The sequence below is a fragment of the Lucilia cuprina genome, chromosome 2 (assembly GCF_022045245.1).
Source record: "Lucilia cuprina isolate Lc7/37 chromosome 2, ASM2204524v1, whole genome shotgun sequence".
Lineage (NCBI taxonomy): Eukaryota > Metazoa > Arthropoda > Insecta > Diptera > Calliphoridae > Lucilia > Lucilia cuprina.
The window spans coordinates 3620356-3642421 of NC_060950.1; the positions used below are offsets into that span (position 1 = coordinate 3620356).

General features: G+C 29.5%; 3 protein-coding genes and 1 non-coding gene across 12 annotated transcripts in view; 1 reads left to right on the forward strand and 3 right to left on the reverse strand.

Moving 5' to 3' along the window:
- The window catches only part of LOC111680794 (dedicator of cytokinesis protein 9), a 39155-nt gene extending 22060 nt beyond the window's left edge, over nt 1–17095 (forward strand). For 3 of the 8 annotated variants that reach the window (XM_046945735.1, XM_046945769.1, XM_046945741.1), the window contains 13 exons: nt 4019–4135; nt 4208–4806; nt 4865–5050; nt 5106–5223; nt 5313–6480; nt 6551–6804; nt 6883–7218; nt 8238–11312; nt 11382–11528; nt 13662–13872; nt 13930–14218; nt 14282–14508; nt 16574–17095. In XM_046945735.1, coding sequence (XP_046801691.1) covers nt 4019–4135; nt 4208–4806; nt 4865–5050; nt 5106–5223; nt 5313–6480; nt 6551–6804; nt 6883–7218; nt 8238–11312; nt 11382–11528; nt 13662–13872; nt 13930–14218; nt 14282–14508; nt 16574–16590 — 6744 coding nt within the window. In that variant the 3' untranslated portion in view covers nt 16591–17095. Of the gene's footprint in view, nt 1–4018; nt 4136–4207; nt 4807–4864; nt 5051–5105; nt 5224–5312; nt 6481–6550; nt 6805–6882; nt 7219–8237; nt 11313–11381; nt 11529–13661; nt 13873–13929; nt 14219–14281 lie in introns of all 8 variants that reach the window. The other 5 variants (XM_046945755.1, XM_046945770.1, XM_046945760.1 and 2 more) reach the window with 3 other exon arrangements.
- On the reverse strand, nt 7398–7469 carry Trnaw-cca. The gene has a single exon. It is a non-coding gene; the product is annotated as a tRNA-Trp (tRNA).
- On the reverse strand, nt 11640–13462 carry LOC124418698 (intracellular protein transport protein USO1-like). Of its 2 annotated transcripts, XM_046945789.1 has the most exons (4): nt 12559–13462; nt 12063–12525; nt 11889–12006; nt 11640–11805 (listed from the first exon to the last, which is right to left on the reverse strand). In XM_046945789.1, exons 1-4 carry the CDS (start codon nt 13340–13342, stop codon nt 11746–11748), a joined length of 1425 nt encoding a protein of 474 aa, XP_046801745.1. In that variant the 5' UTR covers nt 13343–13462; the 3' UTR covers nt 11640–11745. The 2 variants fall into 2 exon arrangements, with proteins under 2 accessions (XP_046801745.1, XP_046801742.1); XM_046945786.1 differs by having other exon boundaries at nt 12063–13462.
- A 2314-nt stretch (nt 17096–19409) lies between the features above and the next one.
- LOC111680624 overlaps nt 19410–22066 on the reverse strand; it is a 19555-nt gene continuing 16898 nt past the window's right edge. The window contains exons 2-3 of the mRNA XM_023442299.2: nt 20440–20568; nt 19410–20362 (exon numbers count right to left, since the gene is read on the reverse strand). Of these exons, the coding sequence (XP_023298067.1) occupies nt 19803–20362; nt 20440–20539 (660 nt within the window). The 5' untranslated portion in view covers nt 20540–20568 and the 3' untranslated portion in view covers nt 19410–19802. The remainder of the gene's footprint in view (nt 20363–20439; nt 20569–22066) is intronic.

Consider the following 22066-nt stretch of genomic DNA (forward strand, 5'->3'; position numbering starts at 1 on the left):
AGTTCAGTTCTAGTTCAGTTCTAGTTCAGTTCTAGTTCAGTTCTAGTTCAGTTCTAGTTCAGTTCTAGTTCAGTTCTAGTTCAGTTCTAGTTCAGTTCAAGTTCCGTTTTAGTTCAGTCAGTCTAGTTCAGTATGTGATCCACATTCGTTAAGTTTTATAAGTTTATCTATCGAAATCAAGTTACCTTAATTTCGTTGTCAAAATTTATTCACAATACCAAAGTTCATTCTATCACGTGAGTGACAATTCGGTCCCAGACTGCTATTTTAATTTGTTTTAAACATTTTAACTAACCAACTCTACCACTTGCAATTAGCGTAGAGCATATATTGTAATAAAATAAAAGTACATGAAACTATTTTAATGTCAATGACCAAATTATGCCACAAAATATGTTTGGCATTTTATGCGTAGTCGAGACAACAGTGGCTGTAAATGTGGTTTTATTTTCAAATTTGTTTATTGAGTTTACTACTATAACTGACCATATGGGTAGACGCATACATATGTATGTATATTATGAGAGAAAATATTAAACCAATTTGTAAATTGTTATTTAATAAAATGTAGTTAAATGTGGTTAAAAAAATATTGAATTAATAGGATTTGAATATTTATTACAACATTTAATATATAGAAAAAAATTAAAAATTCATAAAGAAATGTTAGTAAATTATGTAACTTTAGAAATTCTAATTCTTTGTTTTCAAAATCATTTGAAACTCATTACAATTCTATGGTATTTTTAGAATTTTTCAATTTATTTAGATTGCATTAAATATTGAATTGCCTTGATGTGTGAAATTAAATCGTGACTAGTTTAAAAAAAATGCTTATTGAATTTTTGCATAAACATGAAAAATAACAAGTGTTTTTTTATCAGCATTTTAAAAAAGAATTGCATTGAATACTATTAATCAACAATTTTAAACGAATAAGAAATGTATTGTAGTTCTCATTTTAACAAAAAGAAATTTACAAAACATGCACTACTAAATATGCAATTGTGGCAAACAGGCGGGCATTTTTGTTCAATATTTATTTTAAAATTTAAAAATTGGAGCAAAACATTGTTTAAGCAAAAAAAAATATAAACATTGTGCGTTTTTTAAAGCAGATCAGATTTGTAATAAAGATTTAGTTAGTGTTACATTATTAAACTAAAAAAGATGTTTAAAATATTTCTCAAATTTCCAATTTAATTTTTATAGTATGACTAATTTGAAAATGACTTCCACATTCCATATTAACTAACAGCTTTTAAGAAAACTCCCTGTTTAATAAAACGCATTCATGCAGCATGAGTGTGTTTTATTTTTAAAGTTTTTTTTCTTTTCTTAAATTCTTTTTTATGACGACTGACTATTCGATTCTATTCTATTCAATTACAATAGTATTTATGAATTGAATTTTTTTAATGGAATTTACGAAACGTGAATGCAACGCACAAGAAAACGAAGAACTGTAGAAAATGCATATTAGTAATGCCTATTGAGCGATAAACTAAATGAACTTTTTCTACTGAATGGAATAGAGTTTTGTTTATATATAATGACCTCATAATTTATTAGACAAAATAAGAAAATGTATTTAGAACAGTAATTAAATAGTAATATTTATTGGAATTCAATTTAATAAATATTTATGTTTTTACTAATTAAACAATAAAAATTGAAAAAAAATATTGAAGTTGATTTAATAAATTAAGAGGAAATTTGTTTAAATTATTATTATTTATAATACTAAATACAAAAAAAAAATATTTACAAAAGAAATATATAGAAAAAAGTATTAGTCATAAATGTATTCATTACAAACTTTAACTTTAAATTATCTCAAAATTAAAAAAACTTCTTTAAAAATTCAAATAATTTTTTAAAAATTATAATTTTTTTAATTCAAAACTTGATGAAAATTTTAATTCAATTATCTTTTATAAAAAATTTTCAACATTCATTAAAAATTCATGTGATCATTAAAATATCGGTATCAAATCGTATCAAAATCGAATATTCATCAAAAAATCAAATATTAATTAAAAATTCAAATATTCACCAAAAATTTTATAGGAGTTGTAATAAAAATGAAGAGGTATAGGAAACAATACCTCAACTCCTCTGTAATTACGCACCATTCGCCGAAAACATTGTTTCGGCTTTGCTGATCTAACTTTTCTAAGGGGGATTTCCCTTAAAAATATTCTAAACTTTATGGATCAAACCGGTTGGTTTAGGTAGAAAGGTAAACATAATTACTCCTACGACCACAAGGGCATCACAACGGGAAAACGCATTTGGGTGGACCCCCATGATTTATTGAAGTGGCTACTCATCTTACCTAAATAATTATCAAAACTTTGGACTTTAATCAAATCCCTTTTGTTCTTTTATGATATTTTAATAATTAATTAAAAATTCATCAATAAAATGTCTTTGCTAATTACAAATCCATCAAATATCGAATAAAAATAATTTCAATTTAAAACTTCTTTCATAATACCACTTACACAGATCACTTAACATTATTAGTTTATTCAATATATTGATTGCTCATCTCTTTGAACCATAATATTAACGAAAAGGAATGATAAAAACATGTGTAATTTATGAGTTTTTTTCCAGAAAAATTTACCAAATGAATGTTTTATATCGTAAAATATAAAATATACAAACAAAACATTATCCAATAAAATATTAAAACAAACAGAAAATCTATTGAGAAAAAGAGATATTACAAACAAAAATTCAATAAATTTATCACTAAATAAATTCTTTTGTGGATAAGTGGATAAACAAATAGACATAATATAAGACAAGACGTTCAATGCCCTTCATTATAATGAAGGTTCATTCTTAAAGATTTATAATGATGGAAGGGAGAAAAAAAAACGATAAAACCATTTAAGTAAAAAATATTACTATTAAATTAGTAAACAAATGAAATTAGAAATTATTTAACATTGCTATAAATTTTAACAAATTCCCTAGAAATACATACATATATAAATACAATAGTGTAACTAACCTTGACCGCTTTTAGTATACATATTTAAATATGTAAGTTTATTCTATTCCAAACAACACATTTTTTTGATCTATATGTATGTACGTATTTGTATAAAATAGAATAGTATTTTATTCTATTCTATTCTGTCTGTCTATTCATTTTATTTTACAACAAAATTAGTTTCCAAATTTGTTTTAAACATGTAAATAAATATATTATTTTTTGGCGTTTTTCGTTTGTTTAGGTTTTTTCATTTGTGTTTAGATTTTGTAATATTTACTTTTTGTTGAGGTCAATGAAAAAGTTTTTTTTTTTATTTTGTTAATCCAATTTTTAGCTTATAAATATTTTGTCATTAATTTTCTTGACCACTCCAACATATAGAAGTGACATTTCCTTAGCCCCTCCTTTAAGTTTATTTCTATTGTTTTCTTATAGTCTTATTCAGAGGAGCCATTAAAGCGACCCACCTGTTTTACTTTGTTTAATTTATTACTTGGCCATACGGAATTTATTACTATTTATTCACACATTAATCGTAAATAATTTAAAACTAGAACAAACATTTTAATATTCTTAAAATATTCAAAAAAAAAAAAAAATTACGTAGTTTTATGAAATAGTCATGAAATTATATTATTTATCAAAAACTGAATGTTCAACAAAAATTTGAATTTTTAACAAAAATTTAATAATTCATTAAAATATTCAATTATTCATTAAAAATTCGAATATTCATCAAAAATTTCAATTTTAAAATTTTACCTAAAAATTTATATGTAATTGCATGAAAACTACTTAAAACAATTCATATTTGTACAATCGATGTCGTATCGTTGTAGTGTTGTAAGTCTTAAAAAATTTTCAAATACAATTTTTTGAAACAAAAACAAATTAAAAATAAAAAAATTACGAAATACTACAATACAACATTGATTGTAAATTGGACAATTGTTTTGCATTACTTAAATAAAACGAAACTAATATTTCTATCTTTTTTTATACTTTTAGAATAAACCCCTCGTAGTGGAACCCATAGACTTTGAAAGCTTCATCTCCAAAAACAAAACTCTAATACAAAATGATCCCCAAAGAGAATTACTTATATATCCAAGTGATGATGTATCGGTAAGTATAATAATGCGGTAAAATATTTCCATAATTGAGATAATTAATTAAGTAAAATTTTAACGATTGCAGGAAAAAATTTTACCCCGCAAAGTACGCACAAAATCCAAATCCATAATAGATCGCTTTGAACCCCCCAATGAAACGATAGTATGTCCCTTGTATGGTGGATCAACATCCACTAATGGATCACATAATGTAACAAGACAGAATAGCAGTGCTTCCAATAGTCCGCGTTTAACGCAACGACAGTTGAGTAGTCAATCTACAACTTCTAATGGTTCCATACAACAACAACAGCAACAAAATGGTGGTAACATTTCACGCAAATGTTCACAAACCTCAGCGCCACAACTTAATTCTATTAAATCACCTACCTCATCATTGGAATCATACGAATCGGCGCTGTCCACAACAAATGGCACAACTAAATCCATATCCTCCTCGTCATCATCAACACTCAAATCAAGTAATTTAGCACAACCCGAAGATGATGATGATTTAGATACCATAGGTGATTCGTTGATAAATAATGGAGTTGGTCCTCCGGCTAAGCCGAAATTTGAATGTTCACGTTTTACGCGTCAGGCCTTGTATACGTATCGTGCTAAAAATCATTTAATACATTATAAATACCATGAATATGGTGGAACTTGTCATGATCTACCAAAGTAAGCTTAATATAGAAAAGATCTGTTGTATATAACCAAATTTATCCTTTATTTACAGAAAAACTTCCTCAGAAGTTTTAAGAGAAGAAGTCTATGAAATTGATGCCGATCAAGATCGTATCGACGAGCAAATGTCACGGTCTCAGGCTGATTCCATTACTAAACAAGGTTATTTGCTAAAAGGTCCGGACTCGGGTTCAGATCGTATGTTTGCTAATATTGGTAACAAGTCTTTTAAAAGAAGGTGAGTTTGTTATTTACTAAGTGTTTTAAACTTATTATTTATTGAATTTTTCCAGATATTGTTATCTACGCCAAGAAGTGGATGGTACTTATATATTAGAACTACACAAAGATGAAAAACAGGGTGAAGCGAAGGCCACCATAGTCATGGACTTTTGCACTGAAGTTGTGCAGGTGAGTGTGAAAATTAAAATCAGATTTAAAAAATTGCCAAAACAAATAATTATTTTATTTAAATTCATTTTATTAATAATCTTTTACAGAATCCTAAACGTAGTCGCTATTGCTTTGAACTACGCATGACTGCCGGTCATAAATCTTTTACATTAGCTGCCGAAAATGAAGAAGATCTCAAGGACTGGTTAAGTAAACTCTCATTAGTATTGCAACAGAACAAAATCCAAGAAGATAAACGAGTAGCATCACTCGAAAGAACACCTCCTCCAAGTCCTAATACTGTGATGTTTGGTACCCTTAAGGGTCTTGATCAATCTATGAATCCACAATTAATTAAATACGGAAGAGAAACTGATATATCCATAGCACAGGCAAGACGAGAAAATAGACGAAGACTTTTTGCCAATTACCAATCGAGTTCGAAAGCAACACCTGCCGATAATGTCGATCAGTATAGAGAACAATTTGGCAAACGTATATTCCTTAGTTGTCAAAGTCTAAAATTTCGCCTACAATGTCCTTCCGATAGTCAAAGTTCGGCCGATGGCAGTCATGTCTGTCAGGTTGAACCCTATATAACTAGTCTGGCTCTGTATGATGTACGCGCAGGACGCAAACTTACAGAATCATTTTACTTCAACATTAACGATGAGCATGTGCGTGATATGTTACCCTCAACACCCGTGCCACATTCAGTGGCCGCTGCAAATGTTCCCAAAAAAGATGTGCATGATGAACGTACACGTAGTACTTCGCAAGCCTATAGTACGCTTATAGAAAATCTTTCGACAGAATTGCAGAGATTCAACAAGGAGCAGTTTTCACAGTTAAAGCAGGCTTTATTTTCAGTTACCTCGCCTCATTCAGATATATTTCTGGTGCTAAAAATAGAGAAAATCTTGCAAGGAAATATAGTACAGGCTGTGGAACCCTACTTAAAAGCCAATAGAGATCCCAGATTTGCTCAAAAACTACACAAGAATATACGTAACTATGCCCAGAACATTGGCCATTATAGACAACCATTTGGCTGGGCAGCCAAGCCTCTATTTCGTTCATACAGCAATGAATTGGATACAGAAAAAGATGGTGAATTTGAATTTAATACCATCTATCGACAAGAAGTAAATAAACTCAAAGATGAGGAGTTATTGAAATTATTAGCCGAATATCGAAAACCAGATAAATTAAGTAAATTAACGGTTATACCGGGACAATTGAAATTAATGATAGAGGAGGTAGAAAAAGTGGAAGGTATGTGTTATTTTGTTTGTTTTTATATTTAAATATGTGTAATGCTAACACTTTTGAAATAATTATGTAGGCTCATTTACCAAATCATTAGTACCTTTGGTTAACTCCACCTGTCCACCCAACAAGCCAGTTACTTTAGAAATAACCGAATTCCAAAGTACTTCCGAACGAGATTGTCATCCATTTACAACATTTTGTAATCATTTATTTGTTTATCCCTTAAACTTACAATTCGATAGTCAGAAAATATTCTCCCGGGCTCGCAATATAACAGTTGTGGTAGAATTAAGAGATTCTGATCATGAAAATTCCAAGCCATTGAAGGTATGTAAACAAGAATTATAATTAAAACTAAATTCATTTTGTCTCTGAATACTTATTGTTATTTTTTCATGGTTTTAGTGCATATATGGCCGTCCAGGTCAAGATTTTCTAGTCTCCCAAATAGCCTGCCCAGTTCTTCATCACAACACCACTCCCTTGTGGTATGAAGAATTAAAATTACGTTTACCTTTGGGTATATTTCCCGAACATCATCTTCTGTTTTCTTTTTATCATGTTTCTTGTAATTTGGGTAAAAAACGTGATGCTAATGCTACGTTCGAAACACCCATCGGTTATGCCTGGCTGCCGTTATTGCAAAAAGGTAAAATAAATTTGGATGAACAAGTCATTCCAGTAGCAGCTACTTTGCCTGTCGGGTACTTAAGCATTCAGCCCTTAGGCTTGGGCAAAGGGGTAAGTACAATAGTATTAGTTTGTTTTTAACGCCTGTTCGTTTGCTTGCTACAAAATGTAAAAAAGACGAACTGAACTAAACTAATTAAGTAAGTAAACGGACAGGCTCAACGATTTAATTTATTAAATAAATTTTATTATTTGTTAAATTTAATTAAAAATTAAAAAAAATCATTGTTTGACCCCGACGTGATTTGAACACGCAACCTTCTGATCTGGAGTCAGACGCGCTACCGTTGCGCCACGGAGTCATATAAATATGTGCCACTTAACTTTACATTTATAATAATTACATTGTTTGTGTGTATTTGTCATTTCATGAAATTTCCGTTAACATTTCATTGTTATATTTTTACATATAACATTTTATGTTATTAACATCCATAAGCTTTACAGTTTTAAAATAACTGTGAGTTGAACAGTTTGAGAAGTACTGTTAACGACATAACTAACAGTAACAGTTTTAATAAAAGTGTTGCCAGTTGAAAATTATTTGTTTCTAACATTTTTGCATTTCATAAAATTTATATAAATAAATAACAAAATAAATAAATATATTTAATATATTTTGGGACAGCTAGATAAATATTCAACTAAAAAAATTTGGGGTTGAAAAATTGTCTAATCTAAAAATTAAAGTCTAGTTAAGCTTTAAAGCATTCCATGATTTTTTAAAATTTTTAATTGTTAATACAAAAACGTTCATACATTTTACATTCATTATTTTATGTTTTTTTACATTTATTTTTATAAAACACATTTTGTTCATTTACAAACGTTTTCTAACTGTTTTTGTTTTTTCATCTTCACTTTTCTTTTTTTTATTTTCCATGGATGTGGTCATAACCTTACCATACCATACATTTTTCAACACTACAAAAACATCATTGTTTGTCTCTCTGTCCACTATTACTCCTTATCATGATCACACACTACACACTGTTTCTTTGTTACTTTACCATACTTTACCCTGTCCTATACTATTTTCGGCTATCTACAAAAAAATACCCTATTTTTAGCAGAATTGTGGGCCAGATATACAATGGATCGATAATCAAAGACCGCTGTTTGGTGTGGCCCTGCGTATGGATTCTACAGTACACACAGCCGATCAACATTTACACAATTTATTTGCTCATTCCGAACGTCTGTTGGAAGGTGGCAAAACTACGGCTATGCCAGCTGAAACGGAAACCTGTAAAATTCTAAAAGCAGCTCATGCTATTGATATTACCACCCTTATCAACTATTTGCCTACTATACTAAATGAACTCTTTACCTTATTGGTGCACACGCAATCTGAAGAAGTTGGCTTGAATATTATACGTTTACTTATAAACATTATACACATGATAACGGAGGAAGCCGGACGCAAGGAGTTATTAACTTCCTATGTAACCTATGTCTTTCATGCACCCTATTTTTCCCAAAAGATTTCACGTACTGTACATGGTGAATTGTGCAAACATTTGCCCTCTATTTTGCATCCCAATAATACCGACTTTTTGGTAGTCAATAAGTTTATGCGTTACTCGGGTATATTTTTTGATTTGATCGTTAAAAGTATGTCGCAACATCTTTTGGATACGGGTCGGATACGTATGTTAAGAAATGAAAGATTTCCAAAAGAATTCCCTGAAAGACTGGAAAATCTTATTAAGGTCTTGATACCCTATTTGATATCACGCTACAAAGATTTACCCGTGGAAACCCAACATCTTAATAAGTCATTATCACAATTTGTTCGTAGAGCCTTGACATTTATGGATCGTGGTTTTGTTTTTAAACTAATACGCTACTACATGGAACAATTTTCTCCCGGAGATCCTCGTGTTTTACAGGAGTTTAAATTTAATTTCCTTCAAGAAATTTGTCAACATGAACACTATGTGCCCTTTAACTTGCCATTTGTTTTGAATCCCAAAAATCGTCCTCCCGAAATGATGCAACATTTTAATTTAACGGAGGATTTCTGCCGACAACATTTCCTATCGGGCTTATTGTTACAAGAACTGAAGAGTAGTTTGAATGAAGTGGGTAATGTTAGAAAACATGCCTTGATGGTATTGAAAAACCTATTGGCGAAACATGAATTGGATGATCGTTATCAGAATAAGGGACAACTATCTAGGATTGCTTTGTTGTATGTACCCTGGTTGGGTATAGTAATGGATAATATACAAAGAATCGACGATCTCTCAGAGGTAACCACACCCAATGGTCATGTTTATGCCGACTCTGCTTCCTATACTCAAAGGCTTTCGTGCTCCAGTAGTTATGTTTTTGGCAAAGATTCGACTTTGAATTCCAATACGTCTACTCCTAGAGGTAAAAACAGAGCAACTTTGCACATTGAGCATCCCAGTCCAGTTAGAGCTTCGGTACATCTTAAGGAAACCAATTACTTGGCTGCAATAGCTGGTACTGTTATTACCAATGGCTGTTCAGATTCATCCCTTAACTCCCTAACATCCGATTCACAAAACTCTCAAGATACCACCTTGGGAGCCAATGGTAATCATATAGAAAATATGGATGTGGCTTTAAGAAATGGTCACAATCGCTCTATTAGCGTAACTCATGCCACCGTCATGCAAAGATGTGATAAATTCTCAGCAGCTGAAAGCAAAGATCTCCTATTGGGCTTCCTGTTTGTCATTAAACATTTATCACAAGAACAAATGATTGGTTGGTGGCAAAATTGCAATGAAACCGAAACCATTAACTTTATGACCATTTTGGAATTATGTCTCATACAATTTCGTTATGTGGGTAAGAAAAATCTACATTTAAATGAAGAATCCAGAGATGCTCGAGCAGTAAGAGCAGCCAAAGCTAGTACTCTACCAGCCAGAACATCACCAGCTGCTTTAGAAAACTCCTCTAATTTAAATGAAACAGGTACCTTAAATTTAACACACAATCGAGAGAATTTATTAAGTGAAACCACTAGAAGTCAACAGGCTTTATATGAATCAAATCTGGCCACTGAAGTTGGTATGATCATATTGGATTGTTTGGGTTTATTTGCAGTACAATTTAAACTTAAACTCATAGACAGTCTCATATTACCAAAATTGGCGCGTGTTTATCTCAAGTTTCTGCAACTGGGTCAATCGGAAAATCTTTCCAAACATGTTTTTGCTGCTCTGCGTGCTTTCATCAACAACTTTTCGCCGGCTCTTTTTAAAGGCAATGCCATATTGTGCGGTCAAATGGTATACGAATTACTAAAGGCGTGTGACAGTCGTCTAGTGCAAATTAGACATGAATCCTGTGCAGTTCTTTATCTACTAATGCGTAGCAATTTCGAGTTTAGCGGACGTAAAGGTTTAACGCGGGTACATTTACAGGTCATCATTTCGGTCTCACAAATGATTGGCAATGTAATTGGTCTGAATAATGCACGTTTTCAAGAGAGTTTATCGGTCATCAATAGTTATGCGAATAGTGATAAGGCTATGAAGGGTACCGGTTTTCCAGTAGAGGTCAAAGATCTAACACGCAGAGTGCGAACTGTTTTAATGGCTACGGCTCAAATGCAAGCTCACCATATGGATCCAGAACGCTTGCTAGAGTTACAATATTCTTTAGCCAATTCCTATGCCTCTACACCAGAACTACGACACACCTGGCTGGTGACTATGGCTCGTAATCATGAACAGAATGGTAATATTTCCGAAGCAGCCTGTTGTCATCTGCACATAGCCGCCTTGATGTCCGAATATCTGCGTTTGAAGGGTGGCTGCAGCATTAATTGGGGCTCTTTGGCTTTTAGCAAAATTTCACGCAATATTAATCGCGATGAACAAGGTCTCAAATTGGATGCTGGTTCTCAGGATTCTCAATATACCGAACAAATGCTATTGGAACAATTAAAACAATGTGCAGTATTTTTGGATTCTGCCGAACGTTATGAATGTTTGGGAGAATTGTATAAGCTAATATTGCCCATTTATGAGAGAACAAGAAATTACAATGATCTACAAGAATCCTATGAACATTTAGCCAAGGCTTATAGTAAAATTATTGAGGTGAATCGTTCTGGCAAGCGCATGTTGGGCAGATTTTATCGTGTTGTTTTCTATGGAATGGTAAGTTACAATTTTGTTCAAAGTTGTTTAATTTTAATTAAATATTTTTAAAATTTTTATAAATTTTAGGTTTATTTCGAAGAAGATCATGCTGTAGAATATGTTTATAAGGAACCTAAATTGACTTCCTTAAGTGAGATATCCGAACGTTTAGCAAAACAGTACAAGGAGAAATTTGGTGCGGATGTTGTGAAATTAATTATGGATTCATCACCGGTAAGTTGTTGATAACTGAATATTTAACTAGAAGACACAATTGGCTGAAATGACCAAATATCGTTTAGACTTTTTTTTATAAATTTTCAAAATAATTAACAGATTTGAAAATAAGATTTTTCTAAATTTTATTTTTTGTATTGTTAAATTTAATTTTTTTATTTAAAACATTCAAAACTCCTGTTAAAATCTTACCGCCATATAACATCTCAATATTTTATTTAAATAAAAAGTCCGACATTTTAATAGTATCAAGATCAAAAAATAAATTTCGACGCTAAACAAACAAAATGATAGAAAACAAAATTGACAAATATTTTCTTACTAAGGAAAACAATAATTGTCTCAAATTCAGCTTACTTTTTGAGTTTCCGTCTTACGCAACTTCGAAGAAACCGTAGCTCTAGGCGATTTTGAAACACTATCTTTTGTTTTAGGAGTTTGTACAGGTTTTATGCGACTACTTTGTGTAGAAGATCTAAAATAAGCACAAGTTTTGAAAAATGAAAAAGATTTTTATATTTTGTAATCTACCTGGTAGAGGTTGAACTTTTATCGGTGAAACTGGAAGATCTATTTGAAATTGAATCTTTGTTTTTACTAGTTCTTGTTTCAAATTTACTAGCTTGGATTGCAGGTTTCTTTAAGGATAAACATGGTTGTTTTAAATCTGTTGTTGTTTTTGTTATTAAATTATTTTTTACAGTTTTGGATATTTTGCAGTTTTGAGAAATCGCTGCTGGTGCTTTAAGTTTGATATCTTTATCTGTACTTAGTTTTTTGGTTTCTTTAACTAGATATTGTTGAGCTGTTGATACGTTTGTTTTTCCAGTTGTTCCTGTTCTTGAAACATTACCATAGTTTTGTTGAGATGTTGATGCACTTGTTTTTCCAATTGCTCCCCTATTTGTTAAGTTCGATTTGATTTTAGGGTCTTTTATATTCAAAATTTTGTCGTTAGCTTGCAGCTTATGTTGTTTGCCAGTGGTAGTTATATTTGAAACATCTGTCTTATTAGAATCCTTTATATTGGTACAATCTTTTGTTTTAATTTCCTTTTGTCCTTGTTTCTCACTTTTCAAGCTTTGAGATTCAATATCAGTCGTTCTTTCGGCGTTCTTTTCTAAGCTTTTATGTTCCTGAAGATTTTTTTGATTTTCCATAACCTGCGCTATATTAACATCATGTTTTTTGTTGTTATCATCACTGCTTTTAAAAATGTTTTCAATTAAACCAGGTTTATCTTCATGATTAGACTTATTTTCTTCATTATTTTTATCTTCTTTATTAGACTTATTTACATCATTAATTTCCTCTAATATATTTTCAACTCTACAATCATCTTCTAATATCACGTTTTCTGTTTCAGAACTTGAATCTTGAACTTTAGAGGAACTAGCAAATAATGTTAATAATTGATTTCTTTCAATATTATTATTGAATGCTTCTATTTCTTTGATATCTGCCATATCTCTTATATAATTAGTTTCTATACTTTTATATTCCTGTATTAATTTCCTTTCATTACTTAAAAGTTCATCTTTTTTAAAGTTTCTCTCTTGGTTTAAGTTGTCTTCTATGGTAACTTTTAATACCGATTTTCTCAAGACTTCATTTAAAAAAATTTGTGGCTTTTTTTCCTTAAAGGAGGGTATAAATTCTAATGCATTTGGATTTAAATTTGATTGAATCATATGTCCTTTAACACTAACAATAATATTTTTAGATTCTTTAGACTTTTCACTGAGTACATTTTGTTTTGCAGGAGTTTCAAATGATAGCAATGGTTTCTGCAAAACTTGATCACCAGACATTGCTAGTTTTTGGGAACACTTTTCTAAAATATTTATAAGATTCTTGTATGAAACAGTTTTAGAATATCGACGGTAAAATAAAATTAACAAAAATATAAAATTTTTCCAAATCTTCGAAAATATATGAAATATTTTGAAAAGCAAAATTGTCATTTCTTTTGTAGTGATGCCAATAAAATTGTAATTTAAAAGAACTGCCAAATGTTAAAAATTTTTCATTACAATATCGAAATTAAAACTGAAACTATTGCATAAGATTTGGTTAAATACTATCAACATAAATTTATATTTAATTGTTCTTTATCATATTTTTTGAAAGGTTAATGTTAATGAACTCGATCCCAAATTGGCTTATATACAAGTAACACATGTGATACCATTCTTTACCAAAGATGAACTCGATCAAAGACTTAATGAGTTTGAACAAAATCACGATGTTGATACATTTATGTATGAAACACCTTTCACAAAATCGGGAGCAGCTAGAGGTGCGGTCGAGGAGCAATGGAAACGTAAAACTGTTATAAAAAGTAAGTAAAATAAATAGCTTATAAAATAAACTAAAAACTAATTAAACATTATTTTAGCAACTTATTCCTTTCCCTATGTGCTAAAACGTATACCAGTTAAATCTAGAGAAATTATAGAATTGAGTCCCATAGAGGTGGCCATAGATGAAATGCAAACCAAAGTAACAGAATTAGAAGAAACCATACTACCACCAGCCGATGTTAAGAAATTACAGCTTAGACTGCAAGGCAGTGTTGCAGTGCAAGTAAATGCTGGTCCTTTGGCTTATGCTCAAGCGTTTTTGGATCCCAAAGTTGTTAATAACTTCTCCGTAGATAGGGTAGAGGACTTAAAAGATGTTTTCAGGTTTGTGAATCTAATCTTTTCAATTGTCTTTAACTTTTAATAATTTTTCTTTTCTATTAACAGAGATTTCATAGGTGTTTGTCATACCGCTCTACAATTAAATGCCCGCATGATTTGCAGCGATCAAAAAGAATACCATAACGCTCTTAAGGAAAACTATCAGAAGCTTTGTCAGGCCTTAAGTGAATTGCTAGATGAACCTTTTCAACCTTTGGATGAAGGTGCCAATGCAACACATCGCAATAGCATGGCCTTATTTAATGCCATTAGTGGAGCTTCAAATAATTCAAGTACTGCCTAAAATTAATGTCAACAACCAAAACGTTTTCAACTTATTCGTACTTCCCCTATAACTATCTTCTACTTAGTAGATAAAGAATTTAAGAAAACAAAACAAAATATCTCGAAATTTAAAAAAAAAACATATATCTTTCAAACGTAGTTTGTGTGTTATCTATCATAAATATACATATATGTATGTCTGTCTGTCTCTCTCTCTCCCTCTGTGTCTGTATCTAACAATATGTTACTAACAACAAAATTTTTTACATTAGTATAATCACGAATTTATAACCTTTTTCCATTACTCAAATCATAGATTGTCATAGATTTTAACAAAAACCTGTAGTGTTATTTTGATAAAATGGGAATTTTTAGAATAATAAAATAATTAAATTTAAAGAAATTTTTCTAAAATATAAAGGATGAATAAATGGGGTTTTTAAGGTTTTCTTTGTTTAGTTTAGAATTTTTATACCTTTAACACTTTTAAAGCTTTTAATTTTCAAAAAAACTATTGTTGCATTAGGCATTTTTGTTAAAAAGTATTATGGCATTGACAAATTTGCATTGAAATATTTTTAGAAAAGAATAAAACGATGCTATTAAAATTATTGTAAACTAACTATAGAACATTGCATTCTATGAAAACATTTTCATCGCATTATATATTATTGATAAAAAATGACATCGCATTCACAAATTTACTTGGAAAATTACTTGGCATTGGAAATTTTATAAGAAAAATTCACTATATTGACTTTTTTCTATAGAAAATAGCATTGCCTTGACCATTTTTTGAACAAAATGTCATTGCGTTGACATTTTTCCAAAAGTAACATTAATATGAAAATGTTCTTTAGAAAATTAAATTAACATCAAGTTTTCAATCGATAATAGTATCGCATTAATAGATTTTTAAAGAAAATAACATTGCATTACATAATTTATATAAGAAATTTGATTGCATTTCCTTAGAAAATAAAATTGAATTTAATTAACATTTTCTTTAGAAAAAACATCCAGATTTCTTATTTCCACATCGCAATGAAAATATTTCTTATGAAAATTACATTGAATTGAAAATTTTCTTTAGAAATATCGTAGCATTGAAATTTATCTTTAGGAAATAACATTTAACTGATCCTTTTCTATGGAAAATAACATTGCATTGATCGTTTTCTAAAAAAAACTTAATCGCATTAAAAATTTTCTTTATAATCGCATTGAAATTTATCTTTAGAAAATAACACCAAACTGATTGTTTTCCATAGAATATAATAACGCATTGAACGTTTTCTACAAAAAAGTAATACCATTGATCAATTTCTTTAGAAAATATCATCGCAATGACCATTTTCGTAAAAAATATCATCGCATTGAGCATTTTCTTTAGAAAATATAATCGCCTTGAAAATTGCATTGAAAATTTCCTTTAGAAAACAATATCGCATTGAACAATTTCAACAAAAATATCGCAAAGAATTTTGACATTGAAATCTATCTTTAGAAAATAACATTGAATTGATCTTTTTTTAGGGAAAATTACATCGCATTGATCGTTTTCTAAAAGAAACTTAATCGCATTGAAAATTAACATTAAACTGATCGTTTTCCATAGAATATAACAATGCATTGAACGTTTTCTACTAAAAGTAATAGCATTGAGCAGTTTCTTTAGAAAATAATATCGCATTGAACAATTTAAACAAAAAATAATATCGCAAAGAAAAATTTCAATAGTAAATAACATTGCATTGAAAATATTCATTGAAACATAATATCGCATTGAACTTATTCTTATTTAAAATTTATCAATGCATTAATTTATTCTTTTAAAATATGTTCCTTTTTTAAATTTATATATTTCATTACTTTACTTCATCACAGTTACTAATTAAAAATATGTAGCAAAAAAGATCTTACTAATATGTAGTAATATTTGAATTGGGGTTTCATAATTGTAATCAATATTTGAAATTAATAAAAAGCTTTCAATCATTCAATAATAAATGCAATTATTTTAAGTTTCTTTAAAATATATACATAATTAATATTTTAACTTTTTTATTTTAGGTTTTCCAGTTTACTAAAAACTCATTGATATACAAATACGAACAAAAACCATTTAACACTGAAACAATTATTAATAAATCCTACAAAGAATCAAATCCTCTCCATCCATATTCCCACAAAAATCCTACAAATTCAAATCCTTTAAAGCACAAATTCAATTAATTTTTTTTATAATATTTACATTTAATATTAATAAAATTACATATATATTTTTTTTATAAAAACTTAAGCATGATTTTGCTTTATTTGACAGTTTAATTGATTATTATTTGTTATGTATTTTTTTATAAAATTTAATTTATATTTTTATTTTTTAATTTTAATAAAAATTAAAGCTGAATTCTGCATTTATTTAAGTTTCTATAATTAGTTTTTAAGCAAAGTCCAAAACGAGTTCGAATCAAAACTTAACTATATAATTAAAATATATAGTTATTAAACTTAACTTGATATTCAAATAAAAATTTAAAATATATAAAACTATTATACAATTTAATCTTTATTCCAAAATATTATTTATTTCTGTGCTTGAATTTCTGTTATGTACTTTTTTAAGTTTGACTTTAAACCGTTTATATATAATTTTTTTCACTAAATTCCTAAGTGACTTTTTTTGAATCTATATGTATTTAGTATATAATATTATTATTATTATTATTATTATAATTATTATAAAAAATCTCTATGCCTTTGTTATAAAATATCACAAATTTTCATAGTTTTAATTAACTATATATTTTGTATGTATTGTATATTTTGTAAAACTTAAATCTATTCACTTGAATACCTATATGTAATATTATTATTTTTTATAATTTAATTTTGAAATGCAACTACCAAAGTATTCAAAAACTCATCTTATATATTTATATGTATATGTATGCGCTATAAACGTAATGAATAATCGAAATATTAGTTACTAAATATAGTTATTTTTTCTCTTGTGTTAAAATAAAAATAATAATAATGATAATTTAGAAATCATCAAAAAATATGTCTTACGTTAAATAAATGTTAAAAGTAAAAAAAAATATTTTAATGCGTTTTAATAGTTATTAGTAGTAGGCGAAATATTTTGGTCATAATACAAATTAATCTTCCTCTAGATATCTCTAGTAATTTAAGTTATAAAATTTTTAAGAAAACCGTTATTGGACAGGTTATAGACATTCTAGCTTGGTGACATTGTAGAGCTTTAAGTGCTGCCTGACTATCAACATAAATTGTTAACACGGGTCCCCTAATAATGTGTGTCTTTGCAAGATCTTCGCTACATTCGTCCGGAAGTCTATAGGACACTCTTATGTAATCATCAACCAGATAAACTTCGGCCCCTGTACCATATTCCATCTTGAATCCGTCAGTTAAGGTTGCGCACTCCTCATCCCTACTAGTAATCACTATTGAAAGTGTTATTCCTAAGTCGAAGGTCTTAACCAAATTCCTCAATTCATCCTCATTTCCTGACTTATATGTAGACTTACATATTACAGTATTCTCGAGTGGCCTACCCGCTTTGGTCTTATTATAGCTGATTCGTTAAGTAGTAGTTGAAGTTGGTTGTTCTACGCTCGAGTTGTTTTTCTAAACTTATTCGTTTCCTCAATAGAAATCGATATTCAAACAAAGTTGCCACACCTACGAAAAAAAATCTTTCATCTTTAAGTTGAAAATCATGCTCAGATATCTCAACAATAGGGTTCTATAGTTGAAACGAAAAGTCGACTTTTCGACATTTTTCATTTAGTTAAAAGTCGACTTTTCGACTTTTTGCATTTTATGAAAAGTCGATTTTTCGACTTTTCGATTTTTTGCATTTTATGAAAAATCGATTTTTCGACTTTTCGATTTTTTGCATTTTATGAAAAATCGATTTTTCGACTTTTTGCATTTTATGAAAAGTCTATTTTTCGACTTTTTGCATTTTATGAAAAGTCTATTTTTCGACTTTTTTCATTTAATTAAAAGTCGACTTTTCGACTATAAGTATTTTATAAATAGTCGACTTTTCGACTTTTTCCGACTTTTAAATTTTTTCGACTTTTTGAATAAATTTGACCTCTTTCGATTTTTTCCGACTATTTTTTGACTTTTTTCGAGTTTTCCAATTTTTGTGGAGTTTTTAACTTTTTTCCACTTTTTTAAAATTTTCGACTATTTTTGACTTGTTTCTACAATTTTTGACTTTTCGACTTTTTGGAACAAAATAGTCGACTTCGACTTTTTTCGACAAAAAGTCGATTGCTCGATTATTCGAAAGTCGATTTATAGAATCATATAGAGAAAAATTTGTTGACAAAAAAGAGATTTTCTAAAAGAGGGGTTATAAGGGGGAAGGTTAAATATGGGCCTATCCTTATAAATTTTGGTGGAGAATTTTATGTCTACATTCAAGTTATTAATGCAGAATTAAATCGTGATATTAGTGTTTATAAATGAATTTTGACCTTTAAGTCATTTTCAAAAGGGGACCGGTACGGGTGCTAGGATCAAACAATGGACGATGATTACGAATACCTAAAGTATCAATTAGACTCATATCAAAATACATTTTGTATTAAGACTAGGCGAAATAATAGGTCAATTTAAATGCTTCGTCCTTATGAGCGCACAAGGTTTACATAGACACACAAATGGTCTAGCGTACGGATATAACTCACATAATTCGGAGCCAATTAGTATGCTTCGAGGGGGATGTAGGACCAATACTCTCCGCATTATCGAGATGTAGGGTATAATAACTTTAAGCCCGGAATAAATAAAACTAATACTTTTTATAATTTTGTTTTTCTTTATTTAAATAAATGCAGTTGTTTTTTTTTTTGTCTTTAATGAATTTTGTATACATTTGCGAATCAATATAATAATTAAATAATTACAAAAAGTAAATGTGTATTTAATGAAATTTTGTTGTTGATTTTTTCCATTATTTTTCGTAACTTTAAATAGAAGAGAAAAGATAAAATTAATCAAAATTATCTCCAACAACAAAGATGAATTTCGTATAACAAATAATGATTTAAAAAAACAATAACAGAATTTTTTATAAATAAACGATTTTCTTTAAAATTTAAGCTTAAAAAGTAATTTTTGTTTTTCCCATTTTTCTATAAAATAAACATAATTTTTTGTTTGATAACAATTAACCATAGATCAATAATAGAAAAAAGTTAAAAAGAGAGTGAGAAGAGTTGGTGGAGTGGACAAGGCCAAAATAATATCATATACTTTACAGACGAAGACCAGGATTACGTGAGCGAACAAAGTTCAAAAGTTCATCGGAATCTTCGCATACAAATGGTTTGAGATGATGACAGGCAACATCATGCCATTTGACACCATCATTGTAAAAGTTATTGAGTATGGAGAGACAAGATTCATCATTACCCTGGGCTGCTTCACGGTTATCGGGTTGAGGTTGATTGTAGCCACCGGTGTGAGACCAATCGCCAGTGTTGCGCTGAGAGGTGGGACCAATTTTAGCACCTGAACCAGACCAGAACCAACCGTTCTCATTGGGAGGTTGTAAATCGGGACGATCACAGCCAGCGAAATTACACTTGCGACCAGAAGTCCAAATATAACGTACATTACCACGAGCAATGCGTTGCTTAACAAATTCATTTTCTTGGGGAGTCTCAAGCGAAACGGCATCCATACAATGGCGACGACAAATGTTACGGGCATCCAACCAATCGACTTCTAAACTGCGAGTGGGAGCATGTTCCCAACTGAAGAAGTATGAGTGAGAAACACCTCGAGCATCACGATAGGAGGCATGTCGAACACCTAAAGACATTAAAATTTAAATAATTTTAATTAAAATCTTTAATTAATTTAAAAATTTCTGCCACTCTACCACTTACGATTAGCACAACTTCTGGGATCAGGTAACGCTAAACGTCTTTGAGCCAAAGTAACGGTGGCACCCAAAGCCAGCAACAACATGGTACGTAGCACCGACATGTTTGTTAATTTGTTTTCTTTTAAATAAACTAAAATTAGAACAAAATTAAAAAAACAAAATTAGTTAAATATAAAAACAACAACTATTACGTTTGAAATTTCGAAATAAAATGAAAAATATTTTCAATATTTTTTGCAATACAACTGAAGCCCTTCTTTCTAACAACAGGTGGAGTTGGATGTTGTTGTTATTATTGTTGGTACGGTCATTGGTCTTTTTGTGTAAATTTTTTTTGTTAAATGCTGTTGCGCTGTTAACCAGATGACCAGACGCACCCAATAATACGCTTGACTGAGTCAAAAAAAAACCAAAAGTGTAACAGTTTCTATTTACGGTTTATTTAGTTTGTCATCAGGTTTTTGGGGAAATTTATTTTTTTTTTTAATTTTCATATAAACAATTATTTAGTTCAAATATGTTTTATCTAAATGTTAGTTTGTATGATTTTATTATGAAAACTAAAATTTAAATAAATGTATTCTAACGTATTCAATGATTGGAAAAATTTTTTGGCATGTTTGTTTTTTTAAAACATATGATTATTTTAAATTGTTGTTTTTTTACAACTAAATGATTTTTATTGCCTTCATTAGTTAAAACAAATAATTAAATTTGTTTTGTTGTTTTTTTGCATTGTATACAAAATTGTATCAAAAATCTTAATTTATTTTACATTTGTTTCAGGTTTTATTTTTATTTAATTTGTTTAAATAAATTGTTTTGTAACCAAACGTCATGAACGTGAGAATTACAAGGGAATTATTTCAAATTTATTTATGTAAAATTGGCAGTGAGAAATATATAAACAAATAATAAGGTAAATACATTAAGATATCAGTATTTATGGCGATTAGCCCCGAAATAAAGATTTAATTTTGGTTTTGAGGTCGAAATTGTACAAAAGAAGTAGTATGTTAACCCATAATAGGTATATTATAAAGAGACAACCTGAGTATTCAATGTATAGCAAACCTTACTACACACTCGAAAATTGTATTCAAGGAAGAAATTTTAATGAAATATACTAGACTATAGACTAGACAATAAACTAGACTATAAACTAGACCATAGACCAGACTATAGACTAGATCATAGACTATAGAGTAGATTATAGACTAGACTATAGACTAGATTATAGACTAGACTATAGACTAGACTATAGTCTACACTATAGACTAGACTATAGACCAGACTATGAACTAGACTTTAGACTAGACTATAGACTAGACTATAGGCTAGACTATAGACTAGACTATAGAGTAGACTATGGGCTAGACTATAGACTAGCCTATAGACTAGACTATAAACTAGACTATAGATTAGACTATAGACTAGACTATAGACTAGACAATAGACTAGACTATAGACTAGACTAAAGACTAGACTAAAGACTAGACTATAGACTAGACTAAGGACTGGACTATAGACTAGACTATAGACTAGACTATAGACTAGACTATAGACTAGACTAGACTATAGACTAGACTAGACTATAGACTAGACTATAGACTAGACTATAGACTAGA